This window comes from Mustela lutreola, chromosome 4 (genome assembly GCF_030435805.1).
Source record: "Mustela lutreola isolate mMusLut2 chromosome 4, mMusLut2.pri, whole genome shotgun sequence".
Taxonomy (NCBI): Eukaryota; Metazoa; Chordata; class Mammalia; order Carnivora; family Mustelidae; genus Mustela; species Mustela lutreola.
Window position 1 is genome coordinate 116322779 of NC_081293.1, and position 21720 is coordinate 116344498.

At 41.0% G+C, this 21720-nt stretch overlaps 1 protein-coding gene across 2 annotated transcripts; it reads right to left on the reverse strand.

The window, feature by feature from the left end:
- Positions 1–29: 29 nt before the first annotated feature.
- Positions 30–21427, reverse strand: PMPCB (peptidase, mitochondrial processing subunit beta). Of its 2 annotated transcripts, XM_059170901.1 has the most exons (13): positions 21283–21426; positions 20160–20300; positions 19139–19225; positions 18229–18358; positions 14387–14585; positions 13499–13578; positions 4630–4742; positions 3707–3850; positions 2506–2666; positions 1113–1198; positions 940–1028; positions 297–372; positions 30–206 (listed from the first exon to the last, which is right to left on the reverse strand). In XM_059170901.1, the coding sequence occupies exons 1-13, from the start codon at positions 21382–21384 to the stop codon at positions 142–144; spliced, it is 1473 nt and encodes a 490-aa protein (XP_059026884.1). In that variant the 5' UTR covers positions 21385–21426; the 3' UTR covers positions 30–141. The 2 variants fall into 2 exon arrangements, 1 of the variants encoding a protein (XP_059026884.1); XR_009352803.1 differs by lacking the exon at positions 30–206 and having other exon boundaries at positions 940–1050; positions 21283–21427.
- Between the last annotated feature and the right edge of the window lie 293 nt (positions 21428–21720).

Consider the following 21720-nt stretch of genomic DNA (forward strand, 5'->3'; position numbering starts at 1 on the left):
GCAAAGTCAGACGCAGGGATTCATTCGAATTTCCAGGTACATACGTTTTTATTTTTTTTCTTTAGGGACTGGTAGCTTAAAACTTGCAGATCTGTTAGCATTATAAATACACATGCTCAAAATATTCTGAGTAGGAGCATTTTAATCACGAAGCCAGCACATGTTCCTGTGAATCTGGTTAAACTCTGGCAGCCGTTCAATGGGACCTAAGGAAGAAAAGAAGATAGGAAGGTAAAACTCAGTAAAAGACAAGTACTTGGGCATGTTGTGCGTGAGAGAAAAGGAGCCGGGCTTACCGACAGCAGCAAGAGCTGGACTCTTAGCATGAATGTATTTGGTGCACACTTCTTGAATTGTCTCAGCATTTACAGCCTGAAATAGAGAAGATACCAGCATTCAGAGCTCTGCATTGTTACGACAGAGTCTATACTTAAAAGGTCTTTAGAATTTAAACAGGGATCTGTGATACATATTTTCAGTTTTTGTTTTTTTGTTTTTTTTTTAAAGATTTTATGTATTTATTTGACAGAGAGAAATCACAAGTAGACGGAGAGGCAGGCAGAGAGAGGGGGAAAGCAGGCTCCCTGCTGAGCAGAGAGCCTGACGCAGGACTCGATCCCAGGACCCTGAGATCATGACCTGAGCCGAAGGCAGCGGCTTAACCCACTGAGCCACCCAGGCGCCCCAGTTTTTGTTGTTTTTTTAAAGATTTTATTTATTTGACAGAGATCACAAGTAGGCAGAGAGGCAGGCAGAGAGAGGGGGGAAGCAGGCTCCCTGCTGAGCAGAGAGCCCAATGCAGGGCTCGATCCCAGAACCCTGGGATCACGACCTGAGCCCAAGGCAGAGGCTTTAACCCACTGAGCCACCCCTACATATTTTCAGCTTTTTAACAGGGAACTTTTGTACAAGCGCCTATAGTGTCAAAAGACTACTTACATCAATTCTGGCTTCAAGCTCAGGAATGGGAATTCTCCTGTTGTAACATAACATCTGCCTACCAATATCTTCACAGATTGGGGTAGAACCTGTTTAAAAAGGAAGGAAGAACTACTGGAATATAGTTCAGCCCTATGAGAGTAGAATTTGGGTCTTTATTCTTACCATCTTACCATCAAGCTGCAACAACATGTTTGTTTTCAGGAGATTCTTGGCTCGTGCAACTTCACTTTCAGTTACACTTGTACAGAGTCGCATCCTAAAACCAGTGGGAAAAATCAAAATGTCAAGTAGTTGAAAAGATTATGTGCTTTTTGAGTGAATGACTTAAGATCTGATACTATATATTCTATGTACTGCACCACAACATACAAGGATTAGGACTCTAGCTTAATGGAAAGTTGAAATTTTAATGATTCTAGTAGCTACACAAAAGCTGAAAAGTCACTGACTCTTTATTCTCCTGGTATCGTTAATTTCTCAAAAATAGTAGGATTACAGATAAAGGTTCGCTCCAACATGAAAGCAGGCTGACTGCATCTTGAGAAATACTTCGCCAATCCCTGTGTTAGGATTGAATATGCTAGCGGTCTGGTCTGGAGGCCACTGATTTCTCAGAAGAATCCAGTGGAATCTAACTTAAGCCTACTAATGACACCGCCCAGCTGATGAGACTGAGAGAACTATAAGCCATTTAAGAATGGAGGTGGGCACCTGGGTGGCTCAGTGGGTTAAAGCCTCAGCCTTCGGCTCAGGTCACGATCCCAGCATTCTGGGATCGAGCCCCGCATCAGGCTTTCTGCTCAGCAGGGAGCCTGCTTCCCCCTCTCTCTCTGCCTGCCTCTCTGCCCACTTGTGATCTGTCAAATAAGTAAAATCTTAAAAAGAAAAAAAAAAAATGGTGGAGGAGAGGAAGCAGAGTTATGGATGTTTTTCCAACAGCGTGGGCCTTTCTGCCTCTGTCTCAAGGCACCAGTTCTGAGTAAAACAATACAGTTTTCTTTTAGCAATAGCAACTTCACATTCATTGCCATAACACCTTTCCAAGCCAGATAACCTGTAGAGATATCTTCCAAACAAACTTTTAGGATTGTCTTTCTGAAGTAACCTGCTGCTTAAAAGATTAAGAATTTTCTATAGAATAAAGTCAGCTAGGGGCACCTGGGTGGCTCAGTTGGTTGGGCAACTGCCTTTGGCTCGGGTCATGATCCTGGAGTCCCAGGATCGAGTCCTGCACCGGGCTCCCAGCTCCCTGGGGAGTCTGCTGCTCCCTCTGACCTTCTCCCCTCTCCTGTTCTCTCTCACTCTCTCTCTCAAATAAAATCTTTAAAAAAAAAAAAAAGTTTCACATTAGACTTTTAAAACATGGAAACAAACAAAAAAAATATATATATATATATATATATAATATATATATAATAAAAAAAAATAAAAACATGGGAACAACTGCTACTCTTCAGTCTTGTTCTCTTGATTAAATGCTAACATCACTATCAAAACCAATCAACAACAATGTGAGGAGGAAACTAGTTTTAAAATGGGAATTATAAGCAAGACTCTTCTCACCATTCTTTTTGAACAACATGTAGCATGTCGGCAATGGTGGCCGGTTCACAAACCATATAGATTCCCCACAATCCCGTATCTGTGTAGGAAGTGTTGAAGGACTGGAAGCTGTGACAGAGGCTGCCATGGCAGGTGAGCTGGGCCAGCTTGCTGGAAAGATTCTGTAAGGGAAAACACTGTCCAAGAGAACTGGAGGCATACGTGCCTAAACTACCAGAAAGAAACATGAGTTCTGGGGCGCCTGGGTGGCTCAGTGGGTTGGGCCGCTGCCTTCGGCTCAGGTCATGATCTCAGAGTCCTGGGATCGAGTCCCGCATCGGGCTCTCTGCTCAGCAGAGAGCCTGCTTTACTCTCTCTCTCTCTGCCTGCCTCTCCATCTACTTGTGATTTCTCTCTGTCAAATAAACAAATAAAATCTTTAAAAAAAAAAAAAAAAAAAAAAAAAAGAAACATGAGTTCTGTGAATAGTGAATACCACAATGGGCAGAGTTTCAATCTAGCAACATCTCAAGAAGTTAAAATTCAGGGGACTGAGAACCATACTTCTCACCAGCCCAGTGTAGCCCCAGAGAAATGCATGATGTAAAAGCAGTGAAACTTGTGCTAACACAGCTGCAGCACTTCTGCTAGAGTAATTCACTCCTGTCATCGGTCCCATCTATAGGGCTCTTGGCTGTGTGTGCTTAAAGATTTGAAATTCCACTGTGTGTGAAGCCAAAGATAGTTAAACAAAGTGTATTTTGTTGAAATCTTTCAGTACATACATACTTTGTATTTTGAATTTCAGACAGAAAAGTTACAAAAATAGTACAAGGAATTCCCTTTATCCAAATTCCCTAAGACCTGTTACTTTACCATGCTTCTTTCATCATTCTCTTTAAAAAAATTTTTTCAGCTGTTTGAGAGTACACTGAAAGATCTGATGCATTTTACCCATAAATGCTGTGTACACTTCTGAAAAACAAGGAAATTAACCTCTGTACAATCATTAAAACTAGATTAACATAGATATGGTACTATTAGTGAATTATAACCTTACTCAAATTTTGCTACTTATCCAACTTAAAACTAGGGCACCCACACAAAAAATTTTTTTCTGGCCCAGGATGCAGTCCAGGATCCGTTTGTATTTTAAGTCCATTCACAGTACAGAGTTTCACCTTGTCATTTATTATGGAAAACTGTTTTTTAAATCACTTACCATTCCTCCTCCAAAAGAGCGATCCCAGTTGCCAATCAGTGTGTTTGCAACCATCAGACAGATTGTATCTGGATGTGCCCACCCAACGGCCTCGACAGCTACTGCAATATGCGCCAAAGGCATCTTGTCATCCCTCACTCGTATCTAGTTAAGACAAAACACAACTCTGGTTAAGACCGCCATCACGTAACAGGCTTAACAAGAAAGAAGGTTTAATCATGCCACATTACAATGAACAGTCTAATGTGGAAAAACCTCTTGAGTTCTGCAAAGAAAACTTCACCAGAAGATCTTCTGAAATAACTTGAAATACTTAAGACATAGCCATTAGCTGATTACCTGGTCAAAAAGAATTAGATTTTTTCACTGGCAGAGATCAGTAGTATTCTGATACTGACATAACAAGCCTATTCTTATGCCACGGATGCTACACGGTTCCATGCAGCTGACAGCCCTCTCCAGGTACTCCTCTGAGCGTCCTCCCTAATGCGGCAAAGGAGGCCGCTGATGAGCTGAAGGCTACAGCTGGCAAACAGCCGGCTGTCTGCAAGTTCTGTCTCTTTTAACAGCTACTCCCAGAAGTGTACTAGGAGCAGAACTTAACGTAATGTGAAAGTCAAAATTTGGAACATTTGAAAAATATACTTCATACCTCAAAATATATAAATGGGCATAGTGTTAAGGAAAAAGCACAAAAAGAGCAAATTATGACATTCCCCTCAAAACGCTGCTTCCTTAGGAAAGAGAGAAGTGATTAAGTAATATGGAATATAAGTACATCCTCCTCCCTTTTTCTTTCCATTTAAGCCTCTCGTTTCTTCCATTTTACTCCTGTTTGAAAGAAGCACATTTTGCACACTCATTCATAAACACAACACAAGAAGCCCTAAGGGCTAAGTACTAGCTAAGGAGGCTTGCCCTACCTCACTTCCTGTGAATTTGCAGGGAGGCAGAGCTGGTATTTCTCCTTTGTGTGAGGACAGAGAGTCACCAAAATGAAACTTTGCTAACTCAAGCAGTTCATCATGGGAAACTCCTAAATTGAAGGAAAATATTTCATATATCTAGTAGCAGCACAATCTAAGGCAGACAACTACCTGCCAAACTTTGTTTTACAGTAAAGCTCCAGGTGGAATGCGGTAAAAGCAACTACAGAGTGAGCCCACGCCACACGCTTCCTCCCTGCTGGTACAAGGCTTGGCACTGCACAGCTCTCAGTCTGTAGAACAATTAACAGTTTTCAGCAACAAATTCACAGCTAAGGATAATAAGACAGCTTGAAAATACCACATTCTGTACAGAATCATGTTATAATTACTAAAAGTCCTAGAATGCAAATTAGCAAAATCACTTTTCAGTACATTGTAAGTAGAAAAGAATGTAAATGTAATACGAGCTTTGTTGTCTGAGCTCTGCTATCAGAATTCAGGAACAAAATAATGTCATCTAAACGTAGCTAACCAAACATTCACTGTTGGCCATCTAAAACCTAAGAATTGACTGTTGGAACTCATGACCCAAACAGATTCAGTGAAGGATAAACACAAACTCCGAAAACAAATTTAGACATGTGGCAAGTGCTTTAAAAAATATCACCATGAAGGTTCTTTATATGAAACCTTTCTTTAGAATGTAAAAGCACAACTTACACCCGTATTTCCCAAACAAATATGTGGCATAAAACAAGACCAGGCCCAAGTGCCTGTTTTCAGAAGCACTGTGTAGGACAGCCGCCTTGGCTATCAATCCAGAGGGTGATGGAACAACAGAAGGGCCTGATATTCCAAGAATGACAAGCAGAGAGTGATAAACCATGGACATGCATACAGTTCTCAGCACCGGACACCACCAACTCCCACTGTTCTGACTTCACCTATGGCCCTCCTGACTGGACACTGCAGATACTTGGCTCCTACTCCCAAACCTCTGCATATCCTTATCCAAAAGGCCAGGAGCCAGTCATTTTATTTTTTTTTTTTTTTTTTTTTTTTTAAATTACAGTTCTTTTATTTTTATATTTTTTTTTTTATTTTTTATAAACATATATTTTTTATATACATATATTTTTATCCCCAGGTCTGTGAATCACCAGGTTTACACACTTCACAGCACTCACCAAATCACATACCCTCCCCAATGTCCATAATCCCACCCCCTTCTCCCCAACCCCCTCCCCCCGGCAACCCTCAGTTTGTTTTGTGAGATTAAGAGTCACTTATGGTTTGTCTCCCTCCCAATCCCATCTTGTTTCATTTATTCTTCTACCCACTTAAGCCTCCATGTTGCATCACCACTTCCTCATATCAGGGAGATCATATGATAGTTGTCTTTCTCTGCTTGACTTATTTCGCTAAGCATGATACGCTCTAGTTCCATCCATGTTGTTGCAAATGGCAAGATTTCATTTCTTTTGATGGCTGCATAGTATTCCATTGTGTATATATACCACATCTTCTTGATCCATTCATCTGTTGATGGACATCTAGGTTCTTTCCATAGTTTGGCTATTGTGGACATTGCTGCTATAAACATTCGGGTGCATGTGTCCCTTTGGATCACTACATTTGTATCTTTAGGGTAAATACCCAATAGTGCAATTGCTGGGTCATAGGGCAGTTCTATTTTCAACATTTTGAGGAACCTCCATGCTGTTTTCCAGAGTGGCTGCACCAGCTTGCATTCCCACCAACAGTGTAGGAGGGTTCCCCTTTCTCCGCATCCTCGCCAGCATCTGTCATTTCCTGACTTGTTGATTTTAGCCATTCTGACTGGTGTGAGGTGATATCTCATTGTGGTTTTGATTTGTATTTCCCTGATGCCGAGTGATATGGAGCACTTTTTCATGTGTCTGTTGGCCATCTGGATGTCTTCTTTGCAGAAATGTCTGTTCATGTCTTCTGCCCATTTCTTGATTGGATTATTTGTTCTTTGGGTGTTGAGTTTGCTAAGTTCTTTATAGATTCTGGACACTAGTCCTTTATCTGATATGTCGTTTGCAAATATCTTCTCCCATTCTGTCAGTTGTCTTTTGATTTTGTTAACTGTTTCCTTTGCTGTGCAAAAGCTTTTGATCTTGATGAAATCCCAGTAGTTCATTTTTTCCCTTGCTTCCCTTGCCTTTTGCGTTGTTCCTAGGAAGATGTTGCTGCGGCAGAGGTCGAAGAGGTTGCTGCCCGTGTTCTCCTCAAGGATTTTGATGGATTCCTTTCGTACATTGAGGTCCTTCATCCATTTTGAGTCTATTTTTGTGTGTGGTGTAAGGAAATGGTCCAATTTCATTTTTCTGCATGTGGCTGTCCAATTTTCCCAGCACCATTTATTGAAAAGGCTGTCTTTTTTCCATTGGACATTCTTTCCTGCTTTGTCGAAGATTAGTTGACCATAGAGTTGAGGGTCTATTTCTGGGCTCTCTATTCTGTTCCATTGATCTATGTGTCTGTTTTTGTGCCAGTACCATGCTGTCTTGATGATGACAGCTTTGTAATAGAGCTTGAAGTCCGGAATTGTGATGCCACCAACGTTGGCTTTCTTTTTCAATATCCCTTTGGCTATTCGAGGTCTTTTCTGGTTCCATATAAATTTTAGAATTATTTGTTCCATTTCTTTGAAAAAGATGGATGGTACTTTGATAGGAATTGCATTAAATGTGTAGATTGCTTTAGGTAGCATAGACATTTTCACAATATTTATTCTTCCAATCCAGGAGCATGGAACATTTTTCCATTTCTTTGTGTCTTCCTCAATTTCTTTCATGAGTACTTTATAGTTTTCTGAGTATAGATTCTGTGTCTCTTTGGTTAGGTTTATTCCTAGGTATCTTATGGTTTTGGATGCAATTGTAAATGGGATTGACTCCTTAATATCTCTTTCTTCTGTCTTGCTGTTGGTGTAGAGAAATGCAACTGATTTCTGTGCATTGATTTTATATCCTGACACTTTACTGAATTCCTGTATAAGTTCTAGCAGTTTTGGAGTGGAGTCTTTTGGGTTTTCCACATATAGTATCATATCATCTGCGAAGAGTGATAATTTGACTTCTTCTTTGCCGATTTGGATGCCTTTAATTTCCTTTTGTTGTCTGATTGCTGAGGCTAGGACCTCTAGTACGATGTTGAATAGCAGTGGTGATAATGGACATCCCTGCCGTGTTCCTGACCTTAGCGGAAAAGCTTTCAGTTTTTCTCCATTGAGAATGATATTTGCGGTGGGTTTTTCATAGATGGCTTTGATGATATTGAGGTATGTGCCCTCTATCCCTACACTTTGAAGAGTTTTGATCAGGAAGGGATGTTGTACTTTGTCAAATGCTTTTTCAGCATCTATTGAGAGTATCATATGGTTCTTGTTCTTACTTTTATTGATGTGTTGTATCACATTGACTGATTTGCGGATGTTGAACCAACCTTGCAGCCCTGGAATAAATCCCACTTGGTCGTGGTGAATAATCTTTTTAATGTACTGTTGAATCCGATTGGCTAGTATTTTGTTGAGTATTTTCGCATCTGTGTTCATCAAGGATATCGGTCTATAGCTCTCTTTTTTGGTGGGATCCTTGTCTGGTTTTGGGATCAAGGTGATGCTGGCCTCATAAAATGAGTTTGGAAGTTTTCCTTCCATTTCTATTTTTTGGAACAGTTTCAGGAGAATAGGAATTAGTTCTTCTTTAAATGTTTGGTAGAATTCCCCCGGGAAGCCGTCTGGCCCTGGGCTTTTGTTTGTTTGGAGATTTTTAATGACTGTTTCAATCTCCTTACTGGTTATGGGTCTGTTCAGGCTTTCTATTTCTTCATGGTTCAGTTGTGGTAGTTTATATGTTTCTAGGAATGCATCCATTTCTTCCAGATTGTCAAATTTATTGCCGTAGAGTTGCTCATAGTATGTTCTTATAATAGTTTGTATTTCCTTGGTGTTAGTTGTGATCTCTCCTCTTTCATTCATTATTTTATTTATTTGGGTCCTTTCTCTTTTCTTTTTGATAAGTCGGGCCAGGGGTTTATCAATTTTATTAATTCTTTCAAAGAACCAGCTCCTAGTTTCGTTGATTTGTTCTATTGTTTTTTTGGTTTCTATTTCATTGATTTCTGCTCTGATCTTTATGATTTCTCTTCTCCTGCTGGGCTTAGGGTTTCTTTCTTGTTCCTTCTCCAGCTCCTTTAGGTGTAGGGTTAGGTTGTGTACCTGAGACCTTTCTTGTTTCTTGAGAAAGGCTTGTACCGCTATATATTTTCCTCTCAGGACTGCCTTTGTTGTGTCCCACAGATTTTGAACCGTTGTATTTTCATTATCATTTGTTTCCATGATTTTTTTCAATTCTTCTTTAATTTCCCGGTTGACCCATTCATTCTTTAGAAGGATACTGTTTAGTCTCCATGTATTTGGGTTCTTTCCAAACTTCCTTTTGTGGTTGAGTTCTAGCTTTAGAGCATTGTGGTCTGAAAATATGCAGGGAATGATCCCAATCTTTTGATACCGGTTGAGTCCTGATTTAGGACCGAGGATGTGATCTATTCTGGAGAATGTACCATGTGCACTAGAGAAGAATGTGTATTCTGTTGCTTTGGGATGAAATATTCTGAATATATCTGTGATGTCCATCTGGTCCAGTGTGTCATTTAAGGCCTTTATTTCCTTGCTGATCTTTTGCTTGGATGACCTGTCCATTTCAGTGAGGGGAATATTAAAGTCCCCTACTATTATTGTATTGTTGTTTATGTGTTTCTTTGATTTTGTTATTAATTGGTTTATATAGTTGGCTGCTCCCACGTTGGGGGCATAGATATTTAAAATTGTTAAATCTTCTTGTTGGACAGACCCTTTGAGTATGATATAGTGTCCTTCCTCATCTCTTATTACAGTCTTTGGCTTAAAATCTAATTGATCTGATATAAGGATTGCCACTCCTGCTTTCTTCTGATGTCCATTAGCATGGTAAATTCTTTTCCACCCCCTCACTTTAAATCTGGAGGTGTCTTCGGGCTTAAAATGTGTTTCTTGGAGGCAACATATAGATGGGTTTTGTTTTTTTATCCATTCTGATACCCTGTGTCTTTTGACAGGGGCATTTAGCCCATTCACATTCAGGGTAACTATTGAGAGATATGAATTTAGTGCCATTGTATTGCCTGTAAGGTGACTGTTACTGTATATGGTCTCTGTTCCTTTCTGATCTACCACTTGTAGGCTCTCTCTTTGCTTAGAGGACCCCTTTCAATATTTCCTGTAGAGCTGGTTTGGTATTTGCAAATTCTTTCAGTTGTTGTTTGTCCTGGAAGCTTTTAATCTCTCCTTCTATTTTCAATGATAGCCTAGCTGGATATAGTATTCTTGGCTGCATGTTTTTCTCGTTTAGTGCTCTGAAAATATCATGCCAGCTCTTTCTGGCCTGCCAGGTCTCTGTGGATAAGTCAGCTGCCAATCTAATATTTTTACCATTGTATGTTACAGACTTCTTTTCCCGGGCTGCTTTCAGGATTTTCTCTTTGTCATTGAGACTTGTAAATTTTACTATTATGTGACGGGGTGTGGGCCTATTCTTATTTATTTTGAGGGGCATTCTCTGAACCTCCTGAATTTTGATGCTTGTTCCCTTTGCCATATTGGGGAAATTCTCCCCAATAATTCTCTCCAGTATACCTTCTGCTCCCCTCTCACTTTCTTCTTCTTCTGGAATCCCAATTATTCTAATGTTGTTTCGTCTTATGGTGTCACTTATTTCTCGAATTCTCCCCTCGTGGTCCAGTAGCTGTTTGTCCCTCTTTTGATCAGCTTCTTTATTCTCTGTCATTTGGTCTTCTATATCACTAATTCTTTCTTCTGCCTCATTTATCCTAGCAGTGAGAGCCTCCATTTTTGATTGCACCTCATTAATAGCTTTTTTGATTTCAACTTGGTTAGATTTTAGTTCTTTTATTTCTCCAGAAAGGGCTTTTATATCTCTCGAGAGGGTTTCTCTAATATCTTCCATGCCTTTTTCGAGCCCGGCTAGAACCTTGAGAATTGTCATTCTGAACTCTAGATCTGACATATTACCGATGTCTGTATTGATTAGGTCCCTAGCCTTCGGTACTGCCTCTTGTTCTTTTTTTTGTGGTGAATTTTTACGTCTTGTCATTTTGTCCAGATAAGAGTAAATGAAGGGGCAAGTAAAATACTAAAAGGGTGGCAACAACCCCAGGAAAATATGCTTTAGCCAAATTAGAAGAGATCCAAAATCGTGAGTGGGGAGAAAGGGGATAAAAAGAGGTTCAAAAAGGAAGAAAGAAAAAAGAAAAAAAAAAAAAAAAAAAAAAAAAAAAAGAAAAGAATTTTTTTTTAAAAAAGAAAACACCTAAGAAAAATGTAAAAAAATATATATATATATTAGATAAACTAGTAAAAAATCGTTAAAAAAGAAAAAGGTAACAGTTAAAAAAAAAAAAATTTTACCCGAAGGCGAGAAAAAAAAAAAAAAAAAAAATGAAAAAGAAAAAATTAAATTAACTGCAAGACTAAAAAAAATCACAGGAAAAAAGCCATGAGTTCCGTGCTTGGCTTTCTCCTCCTCTGGAATTCTGCTGCTCTCCTTGGTATTGAAACCGCACTCCTTGGTAGGTGAGCTTGGTCTCGGCTGGATTTCTTGTTGATCTTCTGGGGGAGGGGCCTGTTGTAGTGATTTTCAAGTGTCTTTGCCCCAGGCGGAATTACACCGCCCTTACCCGGGGCCGGGATGAGTAATCCGCTCGGGTTTGCTTTCAGGAGCTTTTGTTCCCTGAGCGCTTTCCGTAGAGTTCCAGAGGACGGGAATACAAATGGCGGCCTCCTGGTCTCCGGCCCGGAGGAGCCGAGAGCCCAGGGCCCCACTCCTCAGTGCGCCCTCAGAGAACAGCGCCCAGTTACTCCCGTCTGCCTGACCTCCGGCCGCGCTCCGAGCTCACCGAGCCTGCGACCGGTTCAAGGTAACACGGAGCTGCGAGCTTACTGTCGGCTCTGTCTCTGTAGCCGGCTTTCCCGTTCCAATACCCGCAAGCTCTGCGACACTCAGACACCCCCGATCCTTCTGTGACCCTGCGGGACCTGAGGCCACGCTGACCCCGCGTGGGCTTCGCTCCGGTTTAGCCTCTGGAGCGATGTCCCTCCGCGGAGCAGACTTTTAAAAGTCCTGATTTTGTGCGCGGTTGCTCCGCCGCTTGCCGGGAGCCGGCCCCTCCCCCCGGGGTCTATCTTCCCGTCGCTTTGGATTCACTTCTCCGCCGGTCCTACCTTTCAGAAAGTGGTTGTTTTTCTGTTTCCAGAATTGCTGTTCTTCTTCTCTTCGATCTGCCGATGGATTTTCAGGTGTTTGCAATCTTTAGATAAGCTATCTAGCTGATCTCCGGCTAGCTGAAGCAGTCTCAGCTTGCTACTTCTCCGCCATCTTGACTCCTCCCCCCCAGTCATTTTATTTTTTTAATGAAGCTAGGTTTGGGGTTTGGTCTTCTTCATTGAATAAGAAGCCATTGCTTATAAGGCTCATCATCACTTAATGTATCAAAAAGACAAAATGCTAATTAATATAGGACAGGCCACTAATTATAAGATATCCCAACTTCAGTAATATCAAAATGAACCTATAGGAACTACGATAAAACCCATGGTGTCCATATGCCACCAAAAGCAGAGACATCCCACACAGCACGGTGGTTGAGGCCTCCTCTCACTAGGTCTTCCTGTTTCCCAGGCAGTTTCAAATGCGGACTCCCCAGTCAGCACCAGCCATTTTAGAAACAATGTTGCTCAAGAGAATTTCAGCGCACTGCCTGCTGTGCAAAGGTAACATGATTTAGTGTCACACGGGCCAATGACTAACCTGTTAGACTTAACCCCTATGTTCATTTTCTCCATTATTCCCACATAATTACTCAGAATTCTATTCAGGGCAACTAGAATTTTAATTTACTGTCATTTCTGAAGAGAGAAAAATTAAGTCTATACAAAAGAATACCATCTATCTCTGCTTTACCCTAAAAGAACAAAGAAACCTGGAAACCAAAAGTGTACTGTTTGCCTAAATTCAAACTGCCAGGAAATCTAGCAAAATCTACTGGGAATTTTCTTTCATTCACTGGCTTCAAACGTGTCCCCAAGGAAGCCTTGTCCTGATGCTACCTGCATGTTTGGATTCCCATTAAACACTCTCAATGGTTCCCTATATACTTCCCCTTCTCAGTACTTAGCTCTACTGAATGAATAAACAAAGAATGAACCAACATAACATACTCATTTCATGCCTGGCCAAAAGTGAAGTTGGTTCTCAAAAAATAATTTAAAATCAAGAGATTCCCAGGGGCAGCTGGGTGGCTCAGTGGGTTGGGCCTCTGCCTTTGACTCGGGTCATGGTCTCAAGGTGCTAGAATCGAGCCCTAGGTTGGGCTCTCTGCTCAGCAGGGAGCCTGCCTCCCTCCCCCTCTCTCTGCCTACTTGTGATCTCTGTCAAGTAATAAATAAAATCTTAAAAAAAAAAAAATTCCCAAAGTATAGTACACCGTCTCCCAAACGTCATCATTACCCAGTCATTTAACCCCTTTCCTTGCAAAGTAAATCCCAATCTGTGTATACACTTATGTAAGTTTTTCTATTAAAAAAAAAAACTCTACTGAAGAAAAGACAGAGGAAAAGTCTACCTCCAGTGCTGTACATTCCCCTTAAACAGCGTATGAAACAATTTGCTCAGTAAATAATAAATTCCAGGACATGTCCCAGCAGGACCAAACTAATAAGCACAACACTCTATGACTGCCTGCGTTTAAACAGATACAGAGATGGAAATCCACAAACCTCCAGCAGCAGCAAGCACTATTCTTGGCCCCTTGTAATGTGTGGTTATATAATCCACCAAGTCCTTCCGATTTATAGATCTGTAAATGGAGCGAGAAAAGCAATATAAAAGGAAACTAAAAAGCACAGATCTTCATATAATATACCTGACATTAAATTGGACCTTAGGGGCGCCTGGGTGGCTCAGTGGGTTAAGCCGCTGCCTTCGGCTCAGGTCATGATCTCAGAGTCCTGGGATCGAGTCCCGCATCGGGCTCTCTGCTCAGCAGGGAGCCTGCTTCCCTCTCTCTCTCTCTGCCTGCCTCTCCATCTACTTGTGATTTCTCTCTGTCAAATAAATAAATAAAATCTTTAAAAAAATAAATAAATAAATAAATAAATAAATTGGACCTTAAAGGCTCTAAATTAAGTGTAGTTAGAAATGGAATACAGGTAACAAGTATCAAAAAAATTCCAACTTTTTTATATCAAGAAAAAAGCTGGGGCACCTGCGTGGCTCAGTGGGTTAAAGCCTCTGCCTTCAGCTCAGGTCATGATCCCAGGGTCCTGGGACCGAGCCCCGCATCGGGCTCTCTGCTCAGCAGGGAGCCTGCTTCCCCCCCTCTCTCTGCCTACCTCTCTGCCTACTTGTGATCTCTATCTAATAAATAAATAAAATCTTTAAAAAAAGAAAAAAGCTGACACTGTTACTTGTTATGTCAGTAGTAGGCATGGGCCCAGGCACCTGGGAATTAGGTAGGGCTAAAATGTAGCTAACCACAACTTTATGTGAATTACTAGGGAGGGAAAAAATTAAATTTTGAAACAGACTTTTTGAATGTTTCTGAATGTTAATTTTCAAAACTCAAATTCCACCCCCAACAAAAAAATCTTGAGAATTATACCTACTTGATATTTTCAGTTGGTCCCAAAATTGTCCGTCCAAGTGCTGTATTTTGATAAGCTGTGGCATGAAGATAATCAAAAACAACTTCCTGTAAATTGGTTTCAACTTCCTGCATCTCTCTAAGGATTACGCCACGCTCACGTTCAATCTCTGCTTCTCCCAATGTGCTGTTTTGTATTATATCAGCAAGAATTTCTACAGCTAATTGAAAATAAAACAAGAAGAAACACTAAGAATCTTAATATTCAAGATTAAGATTACACTAGCATCAGAAACCATGACACGGCACCATTCAAATTCGACTAAATGATTAAACTAGGGAGAAACAAACTTTTCCATACATTCAATATACCTAAAAGGATAATATTAAAATTAAAAATATAAAATATAAACCTCTGTGGTACCAAAGAACTTGAGGAAAATTCCTACATTTGTCAAAGATCCCCACAATACTTATAATGACTCTACAACTTCAGACACGCCATAGAATCTGTACCTGAGTGTATATTGCTCTGTATGAAAATTACCAAGTAGAAAATCATCTGCATTAGAACATCTAGGTACATACACAGGATTCATTGCACCCAAGTATTTGCTACCCTGGTTCCCAGAGCAGTGAGGCTGCTACATAAAGAAGGCAAGAAACAGCATAACCTAAAATATGCCCCCAAGAACCACTCACAGAATTAGTGTCTTCTCAAATATCCTTCTCCACTTAACTTAATCCCAGTGTCTGTTTCCATGCATTTGATCCATGTGAGCTATAGTCTCACCATTAGCAAAATCACTGATAAATCATGATCTAACAGAGGTTAACATGAAGAAAAGGCTAGGTATCCCGAAAGGTTAAAAGTGACCCTCCGGAAAAACTGATGAAGCCCTCAAATATTTATCTAAGAATGACCCTAATTTGGAAAAGCCAAAAGTGAACACAAGGACATCCTTCTACGCTGTTACTCAATTTTATCAGAAAAATTACTTCTCCCAAAAGGAAAAACCTAATCTACTCTTCAAGAATTAGTACAACAGTTGCAATCACAATCTAAATTTTAATAAATATGAAACATTTATAATCTTTAGTTTCATTTCTTTTTTCCCTCCACTGCAAACTTTTGTTCCTCATTTTACCTACACTCTAAGGGTCCTTGTCTTGGCAGCAATTATGTTACTTACATTCCAACTACAATTAGCTACCTCTTGTCTGCCCAACATGACAAAAGAGACTGCCAAGTCCAAGAAAGCAGTGATCATTACTAAAGAGAAAAAATTATCTGTAAGAGCAAGTAAAAACCATCTTGACCATGACAGTCCAGAGGTCATGATGGTGACTGGTGATGAACAGTCCAAAGACACAGGAGGACAAGGAATCCTGTGTGAAGGCTCTCCTTACATGGGACTGGTAGTCTAGACTGCGATTTGCTCAAGTGTGAGATCGTATTTCCTGGAATTTGTTTTAATCAGAATCTTTTTTTTTTTTTAATCAGAATCTTTTTAATGTATATTTAATATTCTGTGTGTTAGTACAGTAGTACCTGTATTTAATTTGTACATATATCTATACTGAAGTCTAATCATGTCACTTACCAATAAGGCTGGGTGATCATAAACATTGGAGACTGCTAGTCTGACATCACATTATTACTTCACATACCAGGCTAGGCTTCACGCAACTGAGGGGACAAAAACCTCAAGCAAACCCCCCGAAAGAGAGCTGCTTCCAAGAGCACTTCCAAGAGCTGCTTCCTCAAGGAGCTTCTGGGCTTTGCCACTGCCACTGGCAGAGGCTCTGTCCTTCCCAACCAAAAGCCAGGAGGAAAAAAATGGTCTTCTACTTTGTCTTATCCTTTCTCTAATCATTTTTTGTGTGTATGGTTTTGGGTTTTTTGCTTTCCCTGCGGTTTCCTGTGTAAAAAAAGGAGAGGGATGAGCTAACCAATCCTTTAAAGTAGCCTGGCCTACCCTCTGTTCTTAGTCCCTAACTAGTCCTGGGGCAAAACAGTTCAAGGAAATTATTAAGAACCTTACCACTGTTTTTTGCAATTCAAACCAACACACCCTCTTGTCATTTTCACTGGTTATAATGCAAGTTAGATACCATGTTATAAAATTTTTATTTACTTGCAGGTGGCAAGTTGTTGTTGTATAGAACAGGGAATTAAAAAAAAAAAAAAAATGCTCCTAGGGGCACATGGGTAGCTCAGTGGGTTAAACCCCTGCTTTCGGCTCAGGTCAAGATCTCAGAGTCCTGGAATCGAGCCCCACATCAGGCTCTCACCTCGGTGGGAAGCCTGCTTCTCTCTCTCTCTCTGCCTGCCTCTCTGCCTACTTGTGATCTCTCTCTCTGTCAAATAAATAAAAATAAAAACTTTAAAAAAATGCTCCTAATAACTAGAGCAATTACACAAGAAAATGAAATAAAAAGTATCCGAATTTGAAACAAGCAAAACCATCACTATTTGCAGGTAACACATTATACACAGAAAACCCTAAAGACTCCATCAAAAAAACTTCAGAATAAATCAAGTAAAGTTGCAGGACACAAAATCAAAGTACAAAAATCTGTTGCCTTTCTACACACTAATAATGAACTAGCAGAAACTAAGAAAACAATCCCATTTACAACCGCATCAAAAAGAATACCTAGGATTAAACTTACAAAGGAGGTAAAAAGACAAACTCTGAAAACTACAAGACATTAAGGAAAGAAACTGAAGATGACAAAAGTAAAGGAAAGCTCTTCCATCCTCATGGATTAGAAGAATATTAAAATGTTCATTACTACCCAACGCCATCTACAGATTCAATGCAATCCCTATCAAAATTCCAATGGTATTTTTCACAGAATTAGAACAAAGAATCCTAAAATTTGTATGAAACAACAAAAAATCCCAAATAGCCAAAGCAATCTTGAGAAAGAACAGAGCTGGAGACATCACGCTCCCTCATTTTGGATTACAAAGCTACAGTAATCAAAACAGTATGGTATTGGCATAAAAAGATACACGTAGATGAGTATAACAGAACAGCGAACCCAGAAATAAACCCACACATCAACAGTCAATTAATTTACAAGGGAACCAAGAGTATGCAATGGGAAAGGGCAGTCTCTGCAATAAATGCTGCTGGGAAGTACGGGCAGCCACACGCAAAAGAATGACACTACCACCATCTTGGGGCACCTGGGTGGCTCAGTTGGTTAAGAAATCCTGGCTCAAGGCAGCTCCGGCTTGCTGCTCAGTGGGGAGCCTCCTTCTCCTTCTCCCTCTGCCTGCCACTCCCCCTGCTTGTATGCTCACTCTGTCAAATAAATTTTTTAAATCTTTTAAAAAAGAAGAGAAAAGAAACTACCACTATCTTACACAATATACAAAAGTCAACTAAAAATGGGTTAAGGACTTGAAAGTAAGATCTGAAACAATGAAACTCCTAGAAGAAAACATAGACACGGGTCTTACTAATGATTTTAACTGACACCAAAAGCAACAAAATAAAAAATAAACAAATGGGACATCACACTGAAAAGCTCCTGCACAGCAAAGGAAATCATCAACAGACTGCAAAGGCATTAAAAATGTTTCACTACATACATATGGGTCTGGAGAATGGATTTTTGAATCAAGTGTTAGGGCCTGGTTTGTACGAGTCTTGCAGCTTCCAACTATTTAATACCATTTGTCATATTCACAGAAAAAAATAAAAATAAGTGTCCTCTCACCCAGAGTTTGAATCATTTTTTCACATTTCTGAGGATTACACTTCCACAACAAACACAGTAAAAACAGTACTAGATTATTTTTGAACTTGTGAAAATTACCTATCTGCACTATACAGATAATAATAGTACCTCTTGGCAGATCTTTAGAGAATGCTTTGGCATAATACACAGTCTGCTCTCTGGAGGTATAAGCATTGAGATGAGCACCCATGTTTTCAATCTCAAGTTCCAGATCTAATTGGGATCTCTTTTTGGTGCCCTGAAACAAAAAAGAAAAAAAAAATTATGATGCCTTCCTTTACCTCTCATTCTTCTAAACACTTCAGACAATGAATATGAGCATGTAAGCAACATCAGTTTCATGCAAGGACCAAATCTGATTTCTAAAGTGCATCGGGCCTCAAAAACACTGGTATACTTCGATGACACTTATATCCCAACAGAGAATCCTTGTTTCAACTCTACAAAGCAACTTTCAGTAATTATTTCAGAAAAAAAGATTAAAAGATTAAATAAATAAACTATACTACTGGGGTCACTTGGGTGGCTCAGTCGGTTGCCTGTCCAACTTGATTTCGGCTCAGGTCATGATCTCTGGGTCCTGAGACCAAGCCCTGTGTGGGGCTCTGCACTCAGTGGGGAGTCTGCTGGAGATTCTCTCTCCCTCCCCCTCCCACATGTGCATGCACACATGCATGCTCTCTCTCAAATAAATAAATCTTTAGGGGCGCCTGGGTGGCTCGGTGGGTTAAAGCCTCTGCCTTTGGCTCAGGTCATGATCCTGGGGTCCCAGGATCGAGCCCCGAATCAGGCTCTCTGCTCGGCGGGGAGCCTGCCTCCCCTCCTCTCTCTGTCTCTGCCTACTTGTGATCTCTGTCTGTAAAATAAATAAAATCTTTAAAAAAAATTTAAATAAGTCTTTAAAAATATATATATATATATATACCTACTACTTTAGTAGTTCTCCTTGCCCTAGAATGAGAATTTATGCTTAATGCATCTTAAAGAAAATGTATTTTTATAAAGTCTTACAACTTGCCTTGAAAGCCATATGCTCCAAAAAGTGAGCTGTGCCATTATTCTTCTCATTTTCATAGCGACTTCCAGCATCAATCCAGAGCCCAACCTTAATGTAATCAAAGAAAAATTAAAGAAAACATCATTTTCTTTCTTTTGGGGGAATGGAACTGGAGAGAGGGAGCAATTTCCTTCCTTTTTTTCCCCACAAAGGCTTTCCAATCCTAACACTAGTTTTCTTGAATTCAGTGAACTGACAACACATTCCCATGAACTATGTAATTTAAAAACTTTGGTCATTGAGCTACTGCTGGGTGCTAAAGCATCTACTTGCCAGTTTCACAGAGGACTCAGATTTTTAGCCCAACTTGTTGGTATAGCCAATTAACAACTACAGTATAAAGAACATTAGAGATTGCCAGAAAATCTAGGTTCAAATCCTGGCTCTGTCATGTATTAGCTGTGTGACCTTGGACAAAACCATTTACCTTTTCTGAACTTGCCTCTCAATTGGGTGTGATGGTGTATACTACAAAGAATTATTTTAAAGATCAAGTAAGACAACGTATGTAAGAACAGCACAGAGTAGCCTAAGAGAATGTACTTCCTTCACTATCATCAACACTATTAACAACACAATAATGGGCTATCAGAACCAGATGCAGACCCTTAAGGCACACATGCACTTGCTATGAAAGTATCACTAGAAGAAAGATTCACAAATGAGAGTCATCTGTCAAGGTAAAGTAAGTGCTACCGTTTTGCAACCACCATCACCCAATAAAAAGCTGAGATTAAAATCAACAATCGGGGCACCTGAGTGGCTCAGTTGGTTAAGAGATCGCCTTGGGTTTAGGTCATGATCCTGGAGTCCGTGCCCAGCAGGGAATCTGCTTCTCCCTCTGACCTTCCCTCCTCATGTTCTCGCTCATTCTCTCTCTCTCTCAAATAAATAAAATCTTTTAAAAAAAATTCAATAAAATCAACAATCGGCTCTCTCCTAATGAGGGGTCACCTAAACAATGGTTGCTGGAATTACTTACTGTGCATGTTGAAATGCCAGAGTCTTCAGAGGCGACCCTGAGTCCGTTGTCCAAACGCGATACTCTGGTTTCAGGAACATTCAGAACCACCTGCGTAGCAGCCTGTGTACTTCGCAATCTGTTCCCTCCAAAATATAATGACTGGTTGGGGGTGAAGCGGTGGGAGAGAGGAAGCAAAACACATCACTATTCTGATATTAAATGTTGGTTATACAGAGTCTCTATCCCAGTCTCTTTCCTCCTTCATTTTTGTTCCACTGGGACCCAGCCCTTTGCCTGGCTTAGGAACCTGGCTCAACCAGTCCGAAAGCCAGCAGCATGCCTACAAACATGCCCTTCCCTTAAGGAAAGCAAACAGTTTTTATCATTATCCAGAGAGAAACTGCTTTTGTTTCAGTACCTTTCCTAGACATGTTTAATATTATAGAGGAAACGAGGGGAGGGGAGATAAGGAGGTAAAAATGTAAAAATTCCTATAAACAACACAAAAATGAGATTTAGGTTCTCTGTTCAAGGAAAAAAGCAGAAAGTTTTAGAAAAGGTATAAAGTGAAGACAGGAAGAAGGGCTCAAGATACACTCTGGCTGGTTTGTTTGCTGACTACGGACTACTCGCCTGCTGTGGTTTTTCTTTTCCTTTAGACACATGTGAAAGTCCCACATACCCTGGAGAAAGCTAGAGGTTCTTGTGAGAAAAACATACATCCTGACAAAACTTTCTTTTGGCTACCCCGGGGCTCGCAGAAAGCCCAGCTGGGGAGCAAGCTCAGTCCTCGGCAAAAAGAGAACTCTGTTCTCGCTTTTTAATTTCCCCCAATTTGCAACCACCGCACGCACTCTTTATGACCCCTGGCACGGGGGAGGGGGGGGGGGGACGGTAACCTAACTTTTCTAGCAGGTCAAGCGCTGTGGGTGACCAAGGTCAGCTCATCCCCAGCGGAAGCGAGCACCCCAATCAGAGGCCACGGGTGCCAACCCGCCGTGGGGGTGCGGGGCACCGACCTCACCGCTGGGCCGGCGCGCATGACTCAGGGCTGCCGCGCGGGGTCCCGGGGGAAGGGCCCGGCCCGCTTCCGGGCGGCACCCAAGTGGAGAGGAGTGGAGAGAGGTGGAGAGCAGCTCACCCTCCCGGCAGCGCCTCCAACCAGAAGTCTCTCCGCGAAACCCCAAAGCCGCCGCCGCCGCACCGCGGGGAACATCACCCCTCGCACTGCCGTCGCCGCCATCTCCACTCCAGACTGGGAGGAGGATGTGCTTCCGGGTCATGACCCGAGGTCCCAGAGGAGAAAGCGGCCTCCACCTTGTGGCCATAATAGAAATGACACTCTGAAGCGGTCCTGGAAGGAAGGAAGGAAGCTGGGCTTGGGGCTGAACAAACGGCCCCACATAATAGCAATTAGGGAGGGAGTCTGTAGGAGGTCATGTATTATCAGTTACTTAGATCGCCTGTGGCGTGTGAAGTTCAGATGTGGAGGAGTTAAAGGTAACCTGGTGCAGCTTATTGTGCCGTTAGTGGCTGGAATTGATTGGACAAAGTGGAGTACAATCCAAAACTCACCGTC

What these genes read in the sequence shown, in the direction of transcription:
- PMPCB (XM_059170901.1), bottom strand. Translation starts at nt 21,384, where the DNA reads ATGGCGGCGACGGCAGTGCGAGGGGTGATGTTCCCCGCGGTGCGGCGG. An exon ending in TTGGAGGCGCTGCCGGGAGG is followed by an intron (nt 20,301 to 21,282) that starts GTGAGCTGCTCT and finishes ACCCCCAACCAG; the next exon opens with TCATTATATTTTGGAGGGAA. An exon ending in CATGTTGTTGCAGCTTGATG is followed by an intron (nt 1,029 to 1,112) that starts GTAAGATGGTAA and finishes CTTTTTAAACAG; the next exon opens with GTTCTACCCCAATCTGTGAA.